This window comes from Nesoenas mayeri (genome assembly GCF_963082525.1).
Source record: "Nesoenas mayeri genome assembly, chromosome: 15".
In the NCBI taxonomy this organism is placed as follows: domain Eukaryota; kingdom Metazoa; phylum Chordata; class Aves; order Columbiformes; family Columbidae; genus Nesoenas; species Nesoenas mayeri.
The window spans coordinates 16369188-16387968 of record NC_137559.1 but is presented as its reverse complement, the minus strand read 5'-3'; the positions used below and the strand labels follow the sequence as shown (position 1 = coordinate 16387968).

General features: G+C 42.0%; 1 protein-coding gene across 5 annotated transcripts in view; it reads right to left on the bottom strand.

Annotated features, from left to right (window-relative positions):
- The window catches only part of SNX29 (sorting nexin 29), a 123909-nt gene that overhangs the window by 24230 nt on the left and 80898 nt on the right, over nt 1–18781 (bottom strand). For 4 of the 5 annotated variants that reach the window (XM_080354148.1, XM_080354144.1, XM_080354146.1 and 1 more), the window contains one exon: nt 5218–5357. In XM_080354148.1, coding sequence (XP_080210274.1) covers nt 5218–5357 — 140 coding nt within the window. Of the gene's footprint in view, nt 1–240; nt 364–5217; nt 5358–18781 lie in introns of those variants that run through there. The other variant, XM_080354147.1, reaches the window with a different exon arrangement.

Sequence of the window (18781 nt, the reverse complement as noted above, 5' to 3'; positions counted from 1 at the left end):
CATCTGTGAAAATATTAACAAACTTCTGCTCTGGCAGATATTTCCATCAGAACATCTGCACGGCCACGGCAGAGCCAGCGCGGTGTCCAACAGCGCCGCCGAGCCCGGAGCCAGCGCGGGCGGCAGCTTCTCCGCTCGCGGCGGTGCCGCCCGGGGCGCGCGTGGCCGGCGGCGCTGCCCGGGGCGCGCGTGGCGAACCCCGGCTCAGAGGCTCAGAGCGCAGGCTGAGGGCTCGGGGACCCCGGGCTTGCAGCTCTGCAGCCCCTGCCCGGCCCTGCACACGCCGCGGCCCCTCAAGACTCCAGTATGGCCCGGGGTGGAGCACCGACAGCCTCTGGGGAACCCAGGAGGGAGTTTCATCACCTGCACAGTAAAAAACAAGCTTTTCGTATTTTCCTTGTATTCCAGTTTGTGCCCATTATGAGGATGACGGGAAGAAAATCTTTATCTTGTAAAAACGGAGGACATTGGATACAGAAACCACAGGGATAGAAACATGGAATATCACAACATTTCAGTGTTTCTTTTCACAACTTTTTACAGGTTTTAGCATTTTACATACTTGAAATCATATAACCTATTATGATGATTTATGTTGAAAGACTCAGTTCCAACGAATTGTGATGCTTGTTACCAAAGATCCCTCCTGATCTTATGTATGTATTAGCAAAGAGCTAATGTGTGATATTTTTCAGACAGGTTGGTAAAAATGTGATTAAAACACAAGTGTATTTATTATAACAAGTTTTATTTATCTGTAATGTACTGATCATGAGTGCAAATACCTGTTAATTGCAGTAAGGATTACCAGCCAGGCCTTGGCCAGTCAGCAGATGGAGAAATCAACACAGCAGAGCCAATTCTTGATTTAAGTTTTGCTCTGCATGGACTGGAAAATTTGACTTGTGATGTCCATTTTAATATTAGAAATAATTTGTTATTCAGCATGTAAAGAGGCAAATTAGCAGAGCCAGAATCTCTTTTTTTACGTCAGGACATGAAAGCGGACTACGAAGGAAACTGTTGGACCAAACCTGTGACTGAGCTAATGCAGCAGCAAAACTGAGAAATATACAAGTCAAGATTAAAAATGGTAGAGATTGACCACAGAGAGAACACGTAAAAGGCAGCTCACAGCATAAGGAATCAAACCAAATTCCATCTCCATGATTAAGCAGTTGATAGAACACTGAAGAGGAACGCTAGCAAACTGATGCACACTATTTTACTGCAAACTGTTAACTCTAGCTGAGTTTCAAAAGAAAATTAATTTCTTTCTTTATAACAGTGCCAGGCTATTTCATACAGCTCAATTAAAATGTTTTGCCTCATCAGCTCTGTGCCTGTTTGTATGAAATCTCTGCACTCGGAGCGGAGAAATTCCCAGAGGAACAACCTCCCAACCAAGCTCTCAGGCAATATTCCTCCCAGCGTTTAATAAGCAGTGGATTCAGTTTCAGAGACATTGTTTTCTGTTCACTATAATCATATTCTAGGACCTAAATCAGATCTTAAAAGCGATTAATTAAAACTGACCCTGTAATTTCTATCTATAGGATGCCTAATCAGACATAAGCTTGATGAGATTTTTCATTTAATTTTGCAGTGAGAAAAAACTCTTTAAATCCAGGTAATTATTTTTCTTATTTTATATTTCATTGCTTCCCAACAGACACATCTAATGCCCTAGAGAATTTTTTAGCGCATATTAAGACTGTGATTTTTACTTCTAGACTGAGATATCATTGCTCTCTACAGCACAGCCCTGCAACTAATATCTCACCGTTTTGTAACCACTAACCCGCTCATTAATGAAGATGTAACCAGTTACTATGCACACATGTGCAATACCACACAAATTAAATCGACCAGAATTATTATATGTATTTACAGTGTTGTATATGAAAATATTATTAAGCCTAACAGAAGAATTGCAGGAATAGTACAAAGGTTATAAGTGAATAATGTAATAAACACTTCGGAGAGTCCAAGATGTTCAAGATCTCCTGTTGACAAAGCTCCGAATCCATGAAGGACGGACAATCGCGGAGAAGTTGGCAATATGAAGCGCATTTTCTTCTAGATTGTTTTTCTTACCAACAGTGCCAGGTCAGGGCTCAGAAAATAAAGGACCCTGAGAACTGAAATGATAGCCCGGCAATGACAATACCTTCTCAAATGTGCTCCTTCTATCACTGTCTGAAACATCTTTTTTCTGCTTAACGCTGCTGCTCTAGCAGCAGAAAAATGCATTAAAGCCCATTTTGTCAGCGCAGATGAGATGTTTGGTCATTTGGCTCAGCAGCTCAGCTCTTCCAGCACACGCCAGCGCTGAGACACGTCACTGGAGAACCAGTTCCAAGGGGATCCGTTCATCAATGTGTCTGTGAGTGAAGTTTTCTGCCATGAAGTCCGGATACAGAGTATTTTGGAATCCGCTGTGCTCCGTGGGTTCATGGGATGTGTTGAGAATTATGAAACTGCCGAATGCAAAAGCCCCTCTAAAAATCACCTTACACTTTTTGCACCCCGCGGGGCAGCGCTACCCGAAGCTGGTCGGCACCAACGCCGCGCACCGCAGCGGGTCACATCCTGCTGACTAACGGCGCTGAGCAAACCTACCTGAACAGATCCCCTCCCTTAAAGATCAAGGCTTTGTCACCATGTTTCATGTACTAAACTGTAACCACAGTGAGAAAACAAGTTACTTAAATACGCTGCCTTCTCAATAAGACGGTTCTCTTTCTGTGAAATTAATTGTACCTTTCTCATTCAGCTCATTACATTTATTAGAAGAATTAGGGCTGGGGTCTTTTACATCAGCAGAACAGGGTGAAGATGTTTCTCCTGACTTGAGCATCAGCGCAGAACCCACTGCCTGGTGCTGTGATTGTGAATCTTTCCCTGTGCAGCTCCTCATATCTGGCACTTTTTCTAATAAACAACAACATGAGATCTAAATTCTACTTACACACTTTCAAGAGATGAGATTAACCATCAGAAAGCAAGTCAATTGTTTAAGGCTGAGGAATAAGTGGAAATTTGTTTTCCCTTCCTGTTCTTAACACAAGTGGCTAAGAGATTATAAAGAAAGTATTCTTGAAATGTCATCTTTGAAACTAGAAGAAAAAGATATTGTGATAAAATATTTCTCTAAACCCCATGTATTAAGATGAAAAAACCACCTGAAAAGAAGGACATCAGTAGGGTCTCACCTCATGGTTATCACCTCACAGTATTGTCAACGTTCAATTGTACAACTAATTATAGATTTCTTTTTTTTTAAATATGTGAAATTCTAATAGTTGACATGAAATAAAAATCTGAAACCAAAACCATTTTGGTTAAAACATGTCAATAATGCATCAAAGTTCAAGAACTGAACTGCTACTGTTAATATGTTCTTCATTAATTAAGGCCAAAGCTTCAAATTAAGATTTCTAACTAGAGTATCTACAGTATTTCCTAATCTAAGAGCTTCTGCTTGAAACAGTTGTCTACTTCTGTCGTATTTTAATATTACTCGTGTTGCTGGTTTTGCGCCCGCTTGTACTGTTGAGGTAATGATAGTTACTACAGCAACTCAATGCACACCTGAAACCATAATCGTCATTTATTAAAATATCTTATACTCACAAAGCTTGAAATTGAATTTCTTTCATAAATAACTGGTTGAGGAGGAAAAACTATCTGGCCTCAACTTACAGATGTTATTCTGCATCGCCACTTGTCCGCGTGGAACTCGGGATAATCAATCAGAACAAACCAACGAGAAGATGTGACCTTGAATAGAATTTATTTTCCTGCTCTACATTTAAAGCAACAAATTATGGAATGAAGTTGAAAAGAAATTATCAGCTCGTACTTCACACAGCTATATTTAACCACCTTAAAATAAAACCTAATTGGACAGGAAGAGCAAAAATTATTTAAATTGAAAATTCAATTGCAAGTGTATTTCATACTTGCCCCTCTCTTCTTTAAAAAAAGAAAATGAAGAACAACGTGAAGGACAACTGCTTTAAAACGACCCGACGGAGAGCCACGTGTGGGCCCCTCAACCGACACTACTTGAAACCGTTTCAACCTTTACAGCCCTTAGTCGAGTTCTACAATCCAGGTTCTCAGGGAGAAGCAGGTGAGTCTCCAGAGAGGTTTGTCCCTACAAACATCATTTTGCCATTTCTAACAACATCATCAAGATGTCTCATCCAATTGATTTTTGCTTTTTCAAATCCAGGAAACATTGAAAAAGCATGAATGCCACAAAACGCATCTTGGCATCCTTCCATTTCTCTACGACATGTTCTAACAAATGTGGCTTTCTTGAAATAACATTAAACTCGAATATCTGAAACTCTGCACAAGCCCATGCAAGTATTGGAGCCACATGTGCGTGGTTCTGCTGGCAAGGACGCGCAGTCCCCGGGCAGCCAGTTTAACGTGACGGGTCACTGGGAACGTGTGTTCGCTCCATACAGAATCTGTACAGGTGTAGGACTGAGAAACCCTTACCCCGGAAAATTATGAGTGAAAGAAATAAGATAACACTTTCAAAAACACGTTTTCGTTATTATTTCTTAAATACTTCTAAATATCATTTACAAATACGATAAAGAATTTATTCAGCAAAACTGAAAGATTTTAGTAGATTATATCCCTTGTCTGATTGTGTATCAAAGGGTTTGTTTTGGGACTCTTGACAGATGACTGTGTTACACTATTTCTGGACATGAACGTGAATGGAATCAGAACTTGCATCAGCAGACAGCAAAACTCATGTAGGAAGAGTTCATCAGCCTGATATTTGATTTGGTCAGTAAGGACCCACACAGTATTCCACACTCATACCGCCAAGTAAATGTAAAAACAAAAATACAAACCCCACACAAACAAAAACCTGAAAAAGACCAAATGAAAGAAACCAAAAGCACGTGAAGTTTGAAGAGTACGCATGGATGCAGATTGTGAGGTCACTTACACAGTTTTGCAAGATTTACACAGTGATTTTTGTTCAAAGTCACCAGTTAAATAAACAAAAATACTATATATGTCACATATTCATTTAAATATGACAAAACAACTTATAATTTGAACAGGAGCCTTCTATTTAAAAAACCACTGTTTTAAAGATCTTGGAGATGCTGGCATTATATTTTAAAGTAAACTGTGATGAAAAAAGCTTAATACATTCTTGAATACTTGACAGGTACTTACACAAAAAAGGGCACCAGCTGAATAAGAGTCTCCTTTTTGGGGTTGGCTGTGAATTCTGGCACAGTTTGAATAACTTTGTTCATTACGTTCCTTAGGTAATTTTGTAGCTGCTTGCGTCGCTCTTCTACAAACTTTGCATCCTAAAAGTAGAAAGGAAAAAATATAAATGGTGCAAAGAATACGTTTTTCAATTCTATACTGCAGCTAATCGGTCCTAATAAGCACAACATTTGACCTTTCGATGATCTATGTTTATTACATCTACAGAAATATATGAGCAATATATGAAAAAGACAGACCCATGGAATCACTTTGGCTGGAAGAGACCTGCAAGCTCGGGGAGTGCACGCGTCCTTGCCTCCGGCCGTCCCAGCGATGAAGGAAAATCACACAACCTCATAAAAACCTGTTCCACAAGAACATCCCTGGCAGGATGCCCAATTCTCTCCTTTGCAGAACATCTCTTTATGAACCAGAATTACTTCCCCGCAGTGCTGGGCAGGCAGAGGCAGAGCTGCAGCCCTTCCCGCGGCTGCTTTGGAGATACGCAATTCCCAGTCCTCGCGGGAGGAAATACCGACTTATTCCCACCATTCAGAACTCGCACCTTTCAGATGCTGGGTACACAAACTCCAGAAGGGAGGAGATTGCTTTTTTAAAGATTATATCACAACTCGCATAAAACTGTTTTACTGAAGCTCCTGTGGTATTTAAGATCTCAGGATTTTATACTATGTTGGCCCCAAAAAGTAAAATAATGCTATAAACTCTACATTCTGCTGAGGGACCTACAAATGAACAGTCTAACAAACCAGCACAAACCACGCATCCCGTAACTTCAGCTTTTTGCCGTGAGGGATCCCAGTTCCACTGAACTGCAATATCAAGTCCACGCGTTGCCCTGACATGAGACACCAGCGGGTTCCCGTTAGATGAGGTGCCGGCTGGTTTGCGCTCTATCTCAGGAACACAGATGTTCTGCTCACCTGCTCTACACGCCAGAGGATGTTATTACAAAGCAATTACAGCTCTACAAGGAAGACTGTTATCTGTTAGATGTCTCTAGCCAACCTCTGTTATTTATCTGTGTGAGAAAAGCCATTGAAGAATGACAACCAACCACCCACCCACCCACCATAAATACATTTGACAATACCGAATAAATTCATTGTATTAAAAAGGTTCAAGCCGTGCTGCTGTGCACGGGGTGCAATTCGGAAGACCATTCCTTCCTTAGGTCAACCAGACTAGCTCATGGGAGCAGGAGACATAAGAAAATGAGGAAAGATTCTGAATGGCATTTCTCAAAGTAGTGATTTACATTCATAGAATTAAAAGAAAAAAATCAACCAAGGTACATTTGCAAATATTGGCATCTAATCCTGTATACTAAAAATAGCCTCAGTTTTTATAATTTAAGGAAATATTTTCAGCTCTTGGCTTTTATTTGCATGTGATTACTTAAATAACATGTAATTGCGATTACTGTAACATTTCTAATTGCTGAAGACATGAATACTCAGAGGCTTCAAAAACTTAGGTAGTGCTTGTGCTGTTTAATTAAATTCCAAAACACACACAGATTCTTTTTGTTTGTTTGTTTTCTAGATCTGAACTTGCACAGATGTCCAGCCCCATTTCACACTTATACATGGGATAAACAAGATCAGTGTGAAAATAGAAACCTATCAGTCATGTTGTTTTTCAGCAACGTACACACACCACCCGCATAAATTGTGTAGCGAGTGATTCTAGTGTTAATCGATTTACCGCTAAATGGGGAAAGGAAGTCTGAAAACTCTCGGAACCGACACCTTCTGAAAGCAGCAGGATGGGGCTGCGCGTCCCGCGCTCCAGCGCCGAGCAGCAAGGGGCACGGGCGGCGGCGCGGCCGGGCTGGGCGCGGAACACGGCTCACGGCACCGCGGCACAGCGCCGGGAGCGCCGCACACGGGAGATGCCAGACAGGCGCCTGTTTGTGGGGCAGGGCTGGCTCTGAGAGCTGTGGCCACGTGGGCGGTGGTGATCTCCCTTGCGAAGAAAGGCTGGGGAGCTGGGGCTCTTTAGTTTGGAGAAGAGGAGACTGAGGGGGGACCTTATTAATGTTTATAAATATATAAAGGGTGAGTGCCACGAGGATGGAGCCAGGCTCTTCTCGGTGGCAAACAATGACAGGATGAGGGGTAATGGGATCAAGCTGGAACACAAGAGGTTCCACTTAAATTTGAGAAAAAACTTCTTCTCAGTGAGGGTGTCAGAGCCTGGCCCAGGCTGCCCAGGGGGTTGTGGAGTCTCCTTCTGTGCAGACATTCCAACCCGCCTGGACACCTTCCTGTGTAACCTCATCTGGGTGTTCCTGCTCCATGGGGGGATTGCACTGGATGGGCTTTCCAGGGCCCTTCCAATCCCAAAGATACTGTGATACTGTGACGCTGGGCACACGAGACTGTCCCGGCTGCAGGAGGGGGAGGAGCAGAGCTCTCCATCAGCTCCACCTTCAAGCCCCCAAGAAAATCTCTGTACCACATTCATCAGCACTTTTTCAGTTCTTAAGCTTTTTGGTTAAAAATCCTCAACGAAAGTATTTTCAGTGAAATTATTTCAATTACATTATAATTTGCTCTCAAGCAGAAGCTGCATTCTTTTAGCATGACTGTTGTGCTGTACCCGTATGTAAATAAATACATCTTCTTTCACAGGCAGGACTACTTTGCTACAAACACAGAAGCAAAATGGTGAGTACAGGTACTTTCTATCCCTTATAATATTGTAAAGAATCTCATTAACTATGGATAATAATGGCACAAAGGAGTTTCCTAATTAAGACTGCCAGCACACGCTTAGGGAATGCAGTTGTGCTGTTTACGGCTGATCAAATTAGCGCTTATATTGCTGTTTTTCTGCCACTTATTCAAATAAAATGCAGAAAATCTCAGCAATTAAACTCAGCCTGAGAACAGTTAAAAACGCTCTTTTATTCTGACATGAATGCGATCTCTAAAGCCAGCCCTGCGCCATCCGCCATCAAACGCAGTACCATGTGCTGAGGCCGCTGGCCCCAGGCGCGATGCAAAGCAGGGGCAGGTTTGCTGCAGGTCACAGCGGGTCACTGCACAGGCAGCTTCCAACAGCAGGTCGGCTACTCAGAGGAACTATCTTACCACCCACTTGTTACTGCCAGGAGGTTTTTGTCACAACACAGTAAATAGCACAAGTGGTGGTAGAAAAACCTAATTGGTTCAAAGCTCAGCCAGTTTTTTTCAGTGTCAAAATATAAAAAGGTAACTTACCCTCTTTCATTGGACCCAATTATCCACAACTGAAATCTAGTATTTTACATTCCAACTCCTAAGCAATGTTTTTATTTACAAGCAAAAAGCAAAGGGAAAGAGTCTGATTTGGATTCGTTTCAGTGAATAAGCCCCAGCCTTCCAGTGCGTATCTGCGGTGACTGGAGGAGGTTGTGCCTGTCAATACAAACATCCACGATCTGCTCACACGGGAGCCGCAAACTCAGGTTCGATACACAGCCTGACGTGTCCTTGATGTGATCACACTTCAGGGACAAAGTCAGCTCATTACAATTACAACTAGATAGACTTTTGCAAGAAAATCTTACGCTTCCATAGTATTGAAGGTTAGATTTTATAGTTTCATTTTCTGGAAAATAAATGCATATATGGGAAGATAAAGTAACAGGACTAAATAAACGCACTTTGGAGATCTCTGCTAAGATGGCTGAAGGATACCTGCTCTCAAAACCATGCATGGGTGTTATGAGCAAGATCAAAGGTATTTTCTGAAATTCAGGGAAGAAAAATGTCTGAAGAACTGGAGTGAGTCACATGAATTAGTAGCAGGTCTTGTCTCTAACAAGAAAAAAGAATCATCAAGGCAGCCATTTGACCAGCTGGGACCCGAATCCCAACGAAGATCTTTTCTCTGCCTCATAAACGCCTCTTTTGATTTGCAGGAATGCTTTATGAATTTTACCCATCTTTATTACATACGTTGCTTTTTTTTTTAAGAAGACCAGCCCTAGCGGGAGCTCTGCACAAAATCCAGGGAGTTCTTCCAAATGTGGCTGTGAAAATCAATTCTGAATAATTGCGACACTTTCTTTCCAGATCTAATACACCAGCATTCACCTGCAATTCGGAGGCAGAATTCCCGGGAAATAAAGCTACTGCTGTTTCTGCATAAAGTCCTGTCAACAGTATTTCCCAGCCCACAGTTCAAGAGCAAATGCTTTTGGTTAAGAATCCACAAAATTTCAGTTAACGAGCAAAACAGCTTCAGATTGCAGAAGCATCCAAACACATCTGGGAAAATATTTTTAATCTGAAATTAATGTCTCCCAAAATATTTCGTGAAATTCTTTTTGACTGAGCATTTGCCAAGTTTCTGCCCACAGCAAAATGCTAATATCAAACTGCAAATATCTAAAAATGAGAATACATAATGGGAATCTTACAGCCTCTCCACAGCTATTAGAAGATGATGGTAAGCTATAAAGCTACAAAGCGGCGTCTGACGTACCATATTTTATGTTACGCTGTTTTGGAGGTTTTCATTACAAGCCAAGTTCATTCCAAGTTGCAGTTTAAATTGTTTCACACAACTGCTGGTCTCTACATACACCATTAGTACGTAACAGATGGCAAAACACCGGCACTCTTCATTATTAATGGGACAGCTCAATTGAGACGTTTCAAGTATTCAGCGGGAGCTGCTGGCGGTGGTGACACTGCCATGGTCACCTGCCATGATTTAGGGACCGATAAAACACTTTGATATTCTGGGTTTGGTGCTGCTGCCATCAACACAACACGCACTGCTCCTGATCTTCTACCAGTTATCGATTGTTCAGCTACTGTCCTGCTGGCAGCTCACAATGAACCAGCTCAGGCTCTAAGCCAGCTCCAGTAACACAAAAGGAAATCCGGCTTTAGGACTTCACTGAGAGCTGCATCAGCCGCTGACCCCACAGAGAGCACCCCACCCTACACACGGCTGGCGCAGATGAACCTGCAAATGCAGAAATAAACTCAAGTTATTCTAGTGTAGCCTAATATCTCTCACCATCTTGCTCAGTCTTAACAAAATGATCATCTCAGATTTTGTCAGTTTACAAGACACCAAATCCTTAACCTCCAAATGAAGCTGGGAATCAGCAGCTGAAACTGGAGCTAATTAAACATTCCAGTGCTGAGTCATTCTTACTGGTATGGGATTAAAAACCAGTTAGATAGCAAGCACTAATTTTTCCAGGCTAATCGACACCTTTGCAAAGGTGACAGTAAACACGGCTCGAATACAGCTGCCCTGCAGTAACCACTGCAGCACGAAACAGTTCTGCAGTGCTACAGATTCCAGGACCAACTATACTAAATATACCAAATACTAGAAATATTATATAAAAATAATCTCTAAGTTATTGACGGTACATGAGCTTGAAATTTGCATCCTACTTGTATTGCCAGTTTGTGTACGGCGGAATCGGGCTGGTGTCGTACGACAAAACCAGGGACACAATGCACAAAACTGCCATTTTTCCCACCACACTGGGAGATTTTTTGGTACGTTTACTGTTCAGTGGAACAAAAAGGAATTCAAGAAGATGGGATACAAAGAAGAAATCAAGGAGCTGTCAGTTTTGAAAAGAAATCTATCCTTCTTTAAACAGAGATTTATTACATAACTGAAATTATTACTCCATGTTTCTCTACTAAAATAGTTGATGCGTTTCCACCTCCAGCTACGGGTTCAAAACTTCTCAAAATGCTCTTCGAGAAAAAGTGTTAAAAATGAGTAAATACATGAAAACAGACAAACAAACCAACAAAAAAAACCCTAAAGCTGATTCATTGTTAGCGTTGTGTTCAATGCCACCATTAGAAAAATAGCTCAATTAGTAATGTTATGCTAACAAATTGCAGTGTTATCTAAATATTAACGTTTTGTTATTTAAAGACATAAATGCCAACCATGTGCCAATGTGTCAAGTGGTCAGGAACCAACTGCTCATCAAAAAGCATCGATAGGGAAGTGCAGCCGATAGCAGGACCCCGAGGGCTCGTCTTCCGCTCAGCTGTTACACAGAGAAGTTCTCTTTCTGCTTTCTCCTCAGACCAAGTGTTATCAGCCTATCCTTGATTTTTATCCAGGGGAATCTGTAAACCACAGCAACGGCACATGAAGCGGAGAAGTTCTTTCAGTAGCCCATATGACAGTGATAACTGCCAACAATGCCAGGTAAAGCGCGTCTCGGCTCACTGCATCCCAACGCTGCCGTTCTCCGTCTTCATCTCTTGCTTTGAGTAAGCTTGAAAATGCTCTGAAGATCAATAAAGAGACTCTACATTTAAAACAATAAAAAAACCAAGCCAAACCCTTTAAAAACAAGGTATGTACAGAGCTTACAGTGTACACACTTAAAGTGATGCCTTCCCTTAACAATAATGTATTAATTTAAAAAAAAATCATGATGATAAAGAGCCAAACCCGTAAACAGGTTAATGAAAAACTACAATTTCTCTTCGAGCCTCTCAGCAAGTGAAATAAATTGCGTTCAATATTCCCGAAGAATTCCTTCCTCCAGCAGTTTACCATCCCAGCTGCCAAGAGCAGCTGCACTCCCGCCCGCAGCCCCCGCTCCGGTAACAGACACTGACTGAGACGCGTTCGGATAGGACAGTGCTGTTCTCCAAAATAACAAGGGAATCAATGAGGAATATTGATGTAAAGTGCCTGTTGTGTATAGTGCCTTCATGTAAAGGTATTACACGGTACAATGGGGAAAAGCAGATTTTTCACGCGGGAAGCGTCTCTGGCATTTCACATGATTTGAAGGATTCGGTATTTCATTTTCTCTTCCTTTTTAAAAATTAATACTGAATATGCTTAGTACTAGTAATTGTTGTATAGCAAGCAAGATTAGAATTTGATGATATTTATAAAATGGTACATTTGTGGGGGATAAAATCAAGCGTATTGATAGGTACAGAAAGATGGAAAAATGTAGGTAAAGTTTTAGCTCAGAGAAAGGAGGTTTTAATTTTATGTCTGTAATCAGGTGTCCCTGCTAAGGTCCCTTGGAAAGGAAATGTATTAATCCAGGTAGCCTGGTAATTTAGCATCACCATCACAATAAGGAATACATTTAGAAAATTACTTTTGTATTTTCATTTTACGCCAGCAGGGCACCAGAATACCCGAGTGCACACGAGTTGTTAGAAAACTGCAATATTTGTATCCAGCAGCTGTCCAGGCAGCATGTAAATCACAGCTGGCTCTTTCCCCCCAATGTCATGGCATAAAACCACTCTCTGAACTGTTTCTGTGGTCTCTGTCTTCAATGATTTGTTAGAATAAATTGCTTAACTACAGGATTACAGGACAGCAAAAATAAAAACACCTTTTGACAGGCAAAATTCAGTTCTGTAGACCGTAAACAGTCTGTGTTCATCTTCCTAAACTTCAGCAGCAATTAAGAGCAGATTTTTGTAACTTGAGAAGAAAAAGCCTCGATTCCCTATTTTCAGGCAATGTTGCACTGGGTGCACACACTAAATGTCCTGAAGGAGGAGCGGGCGAACTCTCTCCAAATAAAGCACGGAAATGGAGCGCAGCGCTCTGCCCTGCGCGCAGGAACCTGCGCCTCACCCGGCCCCAGCGGAACCGTCTGCTGGCAAGTGCTGGTCATGCAAACGCCAACCAGCTCCTGCTGACTTAGTTCTCTTCTCTTAGACAGCGAGATGACCAAGCGATGGCAACGAAGAGCAAACGCTGTTTTCTCCACGTCGTGTAGATAAAACATCCACTGCGGCCTTTCCCAGCAGAAAGCCGGAGGATCCGCATCCAGAACGTCAATGACTGTGTGCGGGTGACAGTGTCACATCAGGGCTGTGCTCTAGCAAAGCTTCGGCATTACTGTGCCTTTATTTCTATCTGTACTCCAATTAAGTTACCTATTTGAAAACTAGATTGTATTAATCTGATATCAACGGTTATGTAAAGCTCATATTTCTTTGAGAACGGAACTTTTCATGGTGAACTTCGAAAGTTGCTTTTATGACTTTAGGATGCCATAAAAAACAGTGTTATGGAACTAACACATACAGCTGTACATAGAAGGTTAATTTGAGTTCCTTTCCTGATTTGAACACAATACCAGTGGACCCCTTTCTTTTCAACCACACTACAGCACAACATGCCTGTCAGTTATATTAGCTATATCCTAAAGCCCACAGGGCAAAATAGCTTATGCAAATAACTCAATATACTAGTTAAGTCCCCTAAGAGGGTTGAAAATTAAAATGTACTTACTTTGAAAGTCAAGAATAATATAGAATTTAAGCATCTATATTGCATCATCCAAAAATCAAATTAAGTAAGCATTAATGAAAGCAATCCTTAACTTCAAATTTTTAATATATAACTTAAGGATTTATATTTCCAAAGCTTTTCTCCTTTAATAAAAGTATTCCAATGCTGAAACATCTGAGAGTCACAATTTTCTACTAATTCTACATGCAGTATCAGATATCAAAGCTTAGTCCTAAGAAACATTCTTTAGCCCACTGCCCCAAAGGCACTAGCTACAAGTTCTGTGCTACTCGCTTCCCAAGTCACAGCTCCCTGTGACCATGTGGCTTTGACAAGCTCCTCTGATGGAGAACAGTTTCTATGAGCCACTAAACCCCTGGAAGTATAAAAGCACATGTATCTGTGCTTCTGATTTCAATGCAAGCCAAATACTCAAATTTGAGGGTGTCCCAAAGTGCTTTGCTGAATCAGGGCACAAAAACACCCACGCCTAAAATGAAATTACTTCCGTCCCTGAGATTCTTTCTGAATCTTGAAGCATTCCACAGTTGTTCTGTTACTGTCGATCCACCTGTTAAACAGGAATTATTACACTTCCCATTTTAAAATCCATATTTCAAGCCCTGCCAGTACATTAACTGTTACATTTGCTATCACAGCGATAAAATGTACATTGGACATATGCATGTGAATGAATTCCTTTAAATCACTACCATGATCTTCCACGTCAGTCTGCAGTTACTGGCAGTGTTTTCGTTCATGTGTGATGGTCTCGGGTGTTACGGGAACAGCACGAGCAGAGGCTCCTCTCCAGGTGGAAAGACGCAGGAGGTTTCCCCTGCTCTCAGTGGGCGATGCTCATCTGGGGGGCAGCAGGATCTCACAGTGTCACTGGGTCACAGTAGCAAAATACATCCCGTGTTAATGTATACATACAAACTATGTAAGGTACTCAGCACAGGGCAACAAACACTGAATTTTGAACTCATATTCTGTATTGGAAATGTGACTTACGGCAAACACATAGAGCTTTTCTTGAGGAGGCAGAAACAGCTCTATTGAATACGTCAATAACCTTAAAAGAAAATGATGTAGCACCATGGTCTCTGAAAAACACCAGCAATATAAGCGTGCCTTTTTTTCCCAAACAGCTTTCTCATCAGATCATTCATCTCTCAGCCCAAGCCAGTAGCACTTACCCTCCTCCTTCCCACAGGAAAATACGGCCACAGAAGCTAACAAGAAATCTTAAACACCAGAACAGTATCTTAGACACGTGCAGATCAGCCTAAGATAAAACCTGTATTCTGTTTTATTTGCAAAATAATTTTTAGCTTCTATACCTTTTAATCTTAAAATAGTTATCCTGCTACACATCTTAAAGGCTTCACTATCGTCAGCAACCGGCAAACAGACCAGACACGGATCAAAAAGCAGAAAAAGAAAATGGAAGCTATGCACCGTTAGCAAAAAAAAGAATTCCCACCGACATAAATGGGAGAAAGATCAAGTCCTGGCAAATAGAACTTGCAGAATTACAGGACACACTCCAGTACCCAACTTCCCAAACGTTGTCTTTGATGTTGTCGTACACGTGTATGTATGTTTATATTAAAAAAGTATCTTTTGAGAGACATATACATAATATTTACAAACTCTTAAAATAATTACATACATAAAATCATCTACAGTTTAGCTAAGTCACTGACAGGTAAAAGGAAAACATTATTAAACTAACATTTGTGCACAGAACAAGCTACGGCCAGAGGAACAGCTCCCAGACTTCAGTTGCGGGGGATAAAAACGAGGAATTATATTGCTCTCAACATCTCCTGGACTGAAACCTTAGTTTAGACTTCTGCCCTGCTCACACGGGCCCTGCGCTCACAGCTCCAGGGGAAGCAAAGCTCCTTTCCTATTTTGATATGTCCTCTGTTGGGACAACACCCTTGCAAGGGGATATACTTAATTAGGTGTTTACTAAAATCCATTCTTTAACTGTTATAATCTGCCCAATGCACAAGTACCAACTGAGATTTTAAGGACAATACAATGTTCAAGAAGTGAGAATAACAGTTCCAGTAAATCCCCACATATTATTACTTCCATTAGCCTGAAAGCAACTTTCCAAGAAAAGAGACAACAACAAAATGCCAACCTAGGTTCAGAAGCTAAATATACGAGCACATGTGAAATGAAAACAGTGAAGCTCTATTTCTATGCAAATGCTGTGCAACCAGGATGGTGCGAAGCGGCTCTGAGCTCCCGTAGTGCAGCACACGCCAGAGCTCAGAACGAACCAGGACCTGCGGCCACGGCGACCCCGACTGCCCCGAAAACACTGAAAGGCAAACAGCTACTTGAGGCGAGAAAAGCAGAGGCTGAAATACAAGCCTCACTACATACACCTGCACGTAAAGCACTCAGCAAACCACAAACCAGGCTGATTCATGGGGAGCATGTTTTAACATTACAAAATCAACCAGTTCAAGTGTTAAGACATACAGTTCAGATCTTTAAGTTTTAAATAAAATGATCTGTGGTTTAAAATAAGAAATACAAAAATATACAATAAATATATGACATTTCTCTTATACACGCAACAAGAGAAAAAATACGTATCGTGTTTTTGCTCAAACAAAGTATGGATAAAGTGAAGGAAGAACACTTATTCTTACCAGGACTACTTATAAAGATTTTGACAACTGTTTGCTACCAGCACTGGAAGATCATTAGCAGAAAACATGGGGACTAGGACTTAATCCACAGAGTCTTGCAAGCGTTACTGGTTTCTTTTCCTTCAGGAATTAAATTACGCGTTCTGACTTGATTCAAAGCAATGTTTATAAATCAAATTATTCTTTTCATAGCGTTACATTAGTTCTAACTTACTATATTCAAATGTTTAAACTGAGACACAGAAAACAAGGTTACCAACCTGAAAGGCAAATACCCTCTTTTTTGTAATTGGAATTAGTTAGCTGTGCAAAGAGTATTCCTCCCTCTTCTCTGTCCATTTTCTACTAACCTGTTTTCTGTGTATTACATTTATGTTTCCTCGAGCATTAAAGACAATTTCTAATCCTACATACGTAATTTGTTGAACGATCATGAACTATGAAGATAAACTGTCCCAACTCAAGGCAAAGTCAAAAATACATGAAAAACATAATAAGTAGGATTAATATAAAGATTAGATTTTTAATCTATTGCTTTACAATTGTTCAATATTTTCATATTTCACTGCTACTTGATGACAATATATAAGCAACAATAAATACTTCATTTTCTCACTTTTAAAAATCCTCATTCAGCTGAAATTCTGCTTTCCTCTCGTATTTTCCCTGTGTCATACTCCGCAGTTTTGCACGCGAGCCCCTGACCTGTCTGATTTCTATCCCAGCAAGCAGGAAGACCCTGCACTCAGACGCCCAGCTCTCCGCAGCTGTTTGTCCGTCCCTCTCTCCCGGCCAGGTTCGCTCCTCAAAGCCCTGATATTTTGCAGAGCGAACCAGCGGCGAGTCATCGGTGACCCTGCCGCTGTGGTGATGCTGTGGAACATGGTGTTCTGCTCTGCTCCAGGAGGTTCCCCCCACCCGAGACACGACCGAACACTAAATCCAGCGCCGTATCAAGGCAGGTATTTGTCACTGCAAAGCCTGTGCCAGTGCCACCACGCTCAGAGCGAGCGCAGCCCCTTCGCTGGCCTCCCCGTACCTAACGCAGCGTGTTGCAGCTACACCGGGAATAACGTCGTCCAGGTGCAGACCCGAAGGCCGTAAAACCATACAATACTGTTTCCCAAAAGCCGTAAAATAGTGATTTTTAGCCATTTCCACACGGGGGACTATGTTTTAGCAATATGCTATTTGGGCATCTAATAACACTGAGGATTTGTAAAGGATATGAAAACCATAGATTGATGTAAAGTAAATAGAGATACTTTTGTCAGCAGCATTTAGGTACTGAAACTGCTCTTTAGGCACTGATTTAAGATTGTATTGATTAATCTGGAAATAGGAAGCCAGCTGCAATCCTATTAAAAACAGTTTAGCTATGTCCTGGTTCTTCTAAGTAACTGCATTTTTGGACAGTGTTTGCTCCAGAGCGGACCTGGCTGGAGAAGAAAACGCACTAAAAGAGAACTGGTCTTGTTTTAACCAAAACCAGGACAAACTAATATCAGAGAGAAAAAAATTATATTGACATCTAACAGCATCTTGAAAAGGGAACTAATATTTAAAAAGCAGTATTGAAAAAAGTAGCATTGACACCATCTCTTCCAAATATATTCCCAAATATTAACCAAGCCTAAGACTGAACGTTTGCATGTGTAACATGCTGCACAAATTCCTCATCCTGAACGGCAAGTCCTACAACATTCCAAGACAGACATTCCCGCATGAACTCATTAAAGAAACCTTCCAAGGGCTTCAGCTTGCTGTGTCACAGAAAGGAGGTCACCTCGGGGCCCCTGACACATCCCAGTGAGCCCCACGGAGCCGTGTGTGCCAAGGGGTGACTATTTCTGCTGGATCTGCTGGCCAAACTTCAAACCTTGGGGTCAGTTTTGGGCCCCTCATGCCAAGAACACTCTTGAGGTGCTGGAGCGAGTGGAGAGAAGGGAACGGAGCTGGTGAGGGGCTGGAGCACAAGTGTGATGGAGCGGCTGAGGGACCTGGGGGGTTCAGCTGGAGAACAGGAGCTGAGGGGAGACCTTCTGATCTCTGAACTGCCTGAAAGGAGCTTGGAGCCAGGGGGGTCGGGCTCTGCTCCCCAGGAACAAGCGCCAGGAGCAGAGGAAACGGCCTCAAGTTGCACCAGGGGAGGTTGAGGTTGGATGTGGGAACAATTTCTTCCCCCAAGGGCTGTGGGGCATTGGAACAGGCTGCCCAGGGCAGTGCTGGAGTCACCATCCCTGGAGGGCTGGACAGACGGACATGAGGTTCTCAGGACATGGGGCAGTGCCAGGGGTGGGGAATGGGTGGATTCGATGATCTTGAGGGTCTCTTCCAATCAAAATGATTCCATCATTCTATCTGCAGGGTAACTGTTCCTGAAGCACAACCCACCACACAGCACAACCCCTGCAGCATTCCCAAAGGCAACACACACCATGAGATGGTACAGAAAACAGCACCACTAGAGGACAAAGATTTGCCTCTGCACAAACGTGCTGTGGCCACAAGCTCTTGTGGGATAAACTGAGGTAGGACGTTGCAAAGCTGGTGTGAGA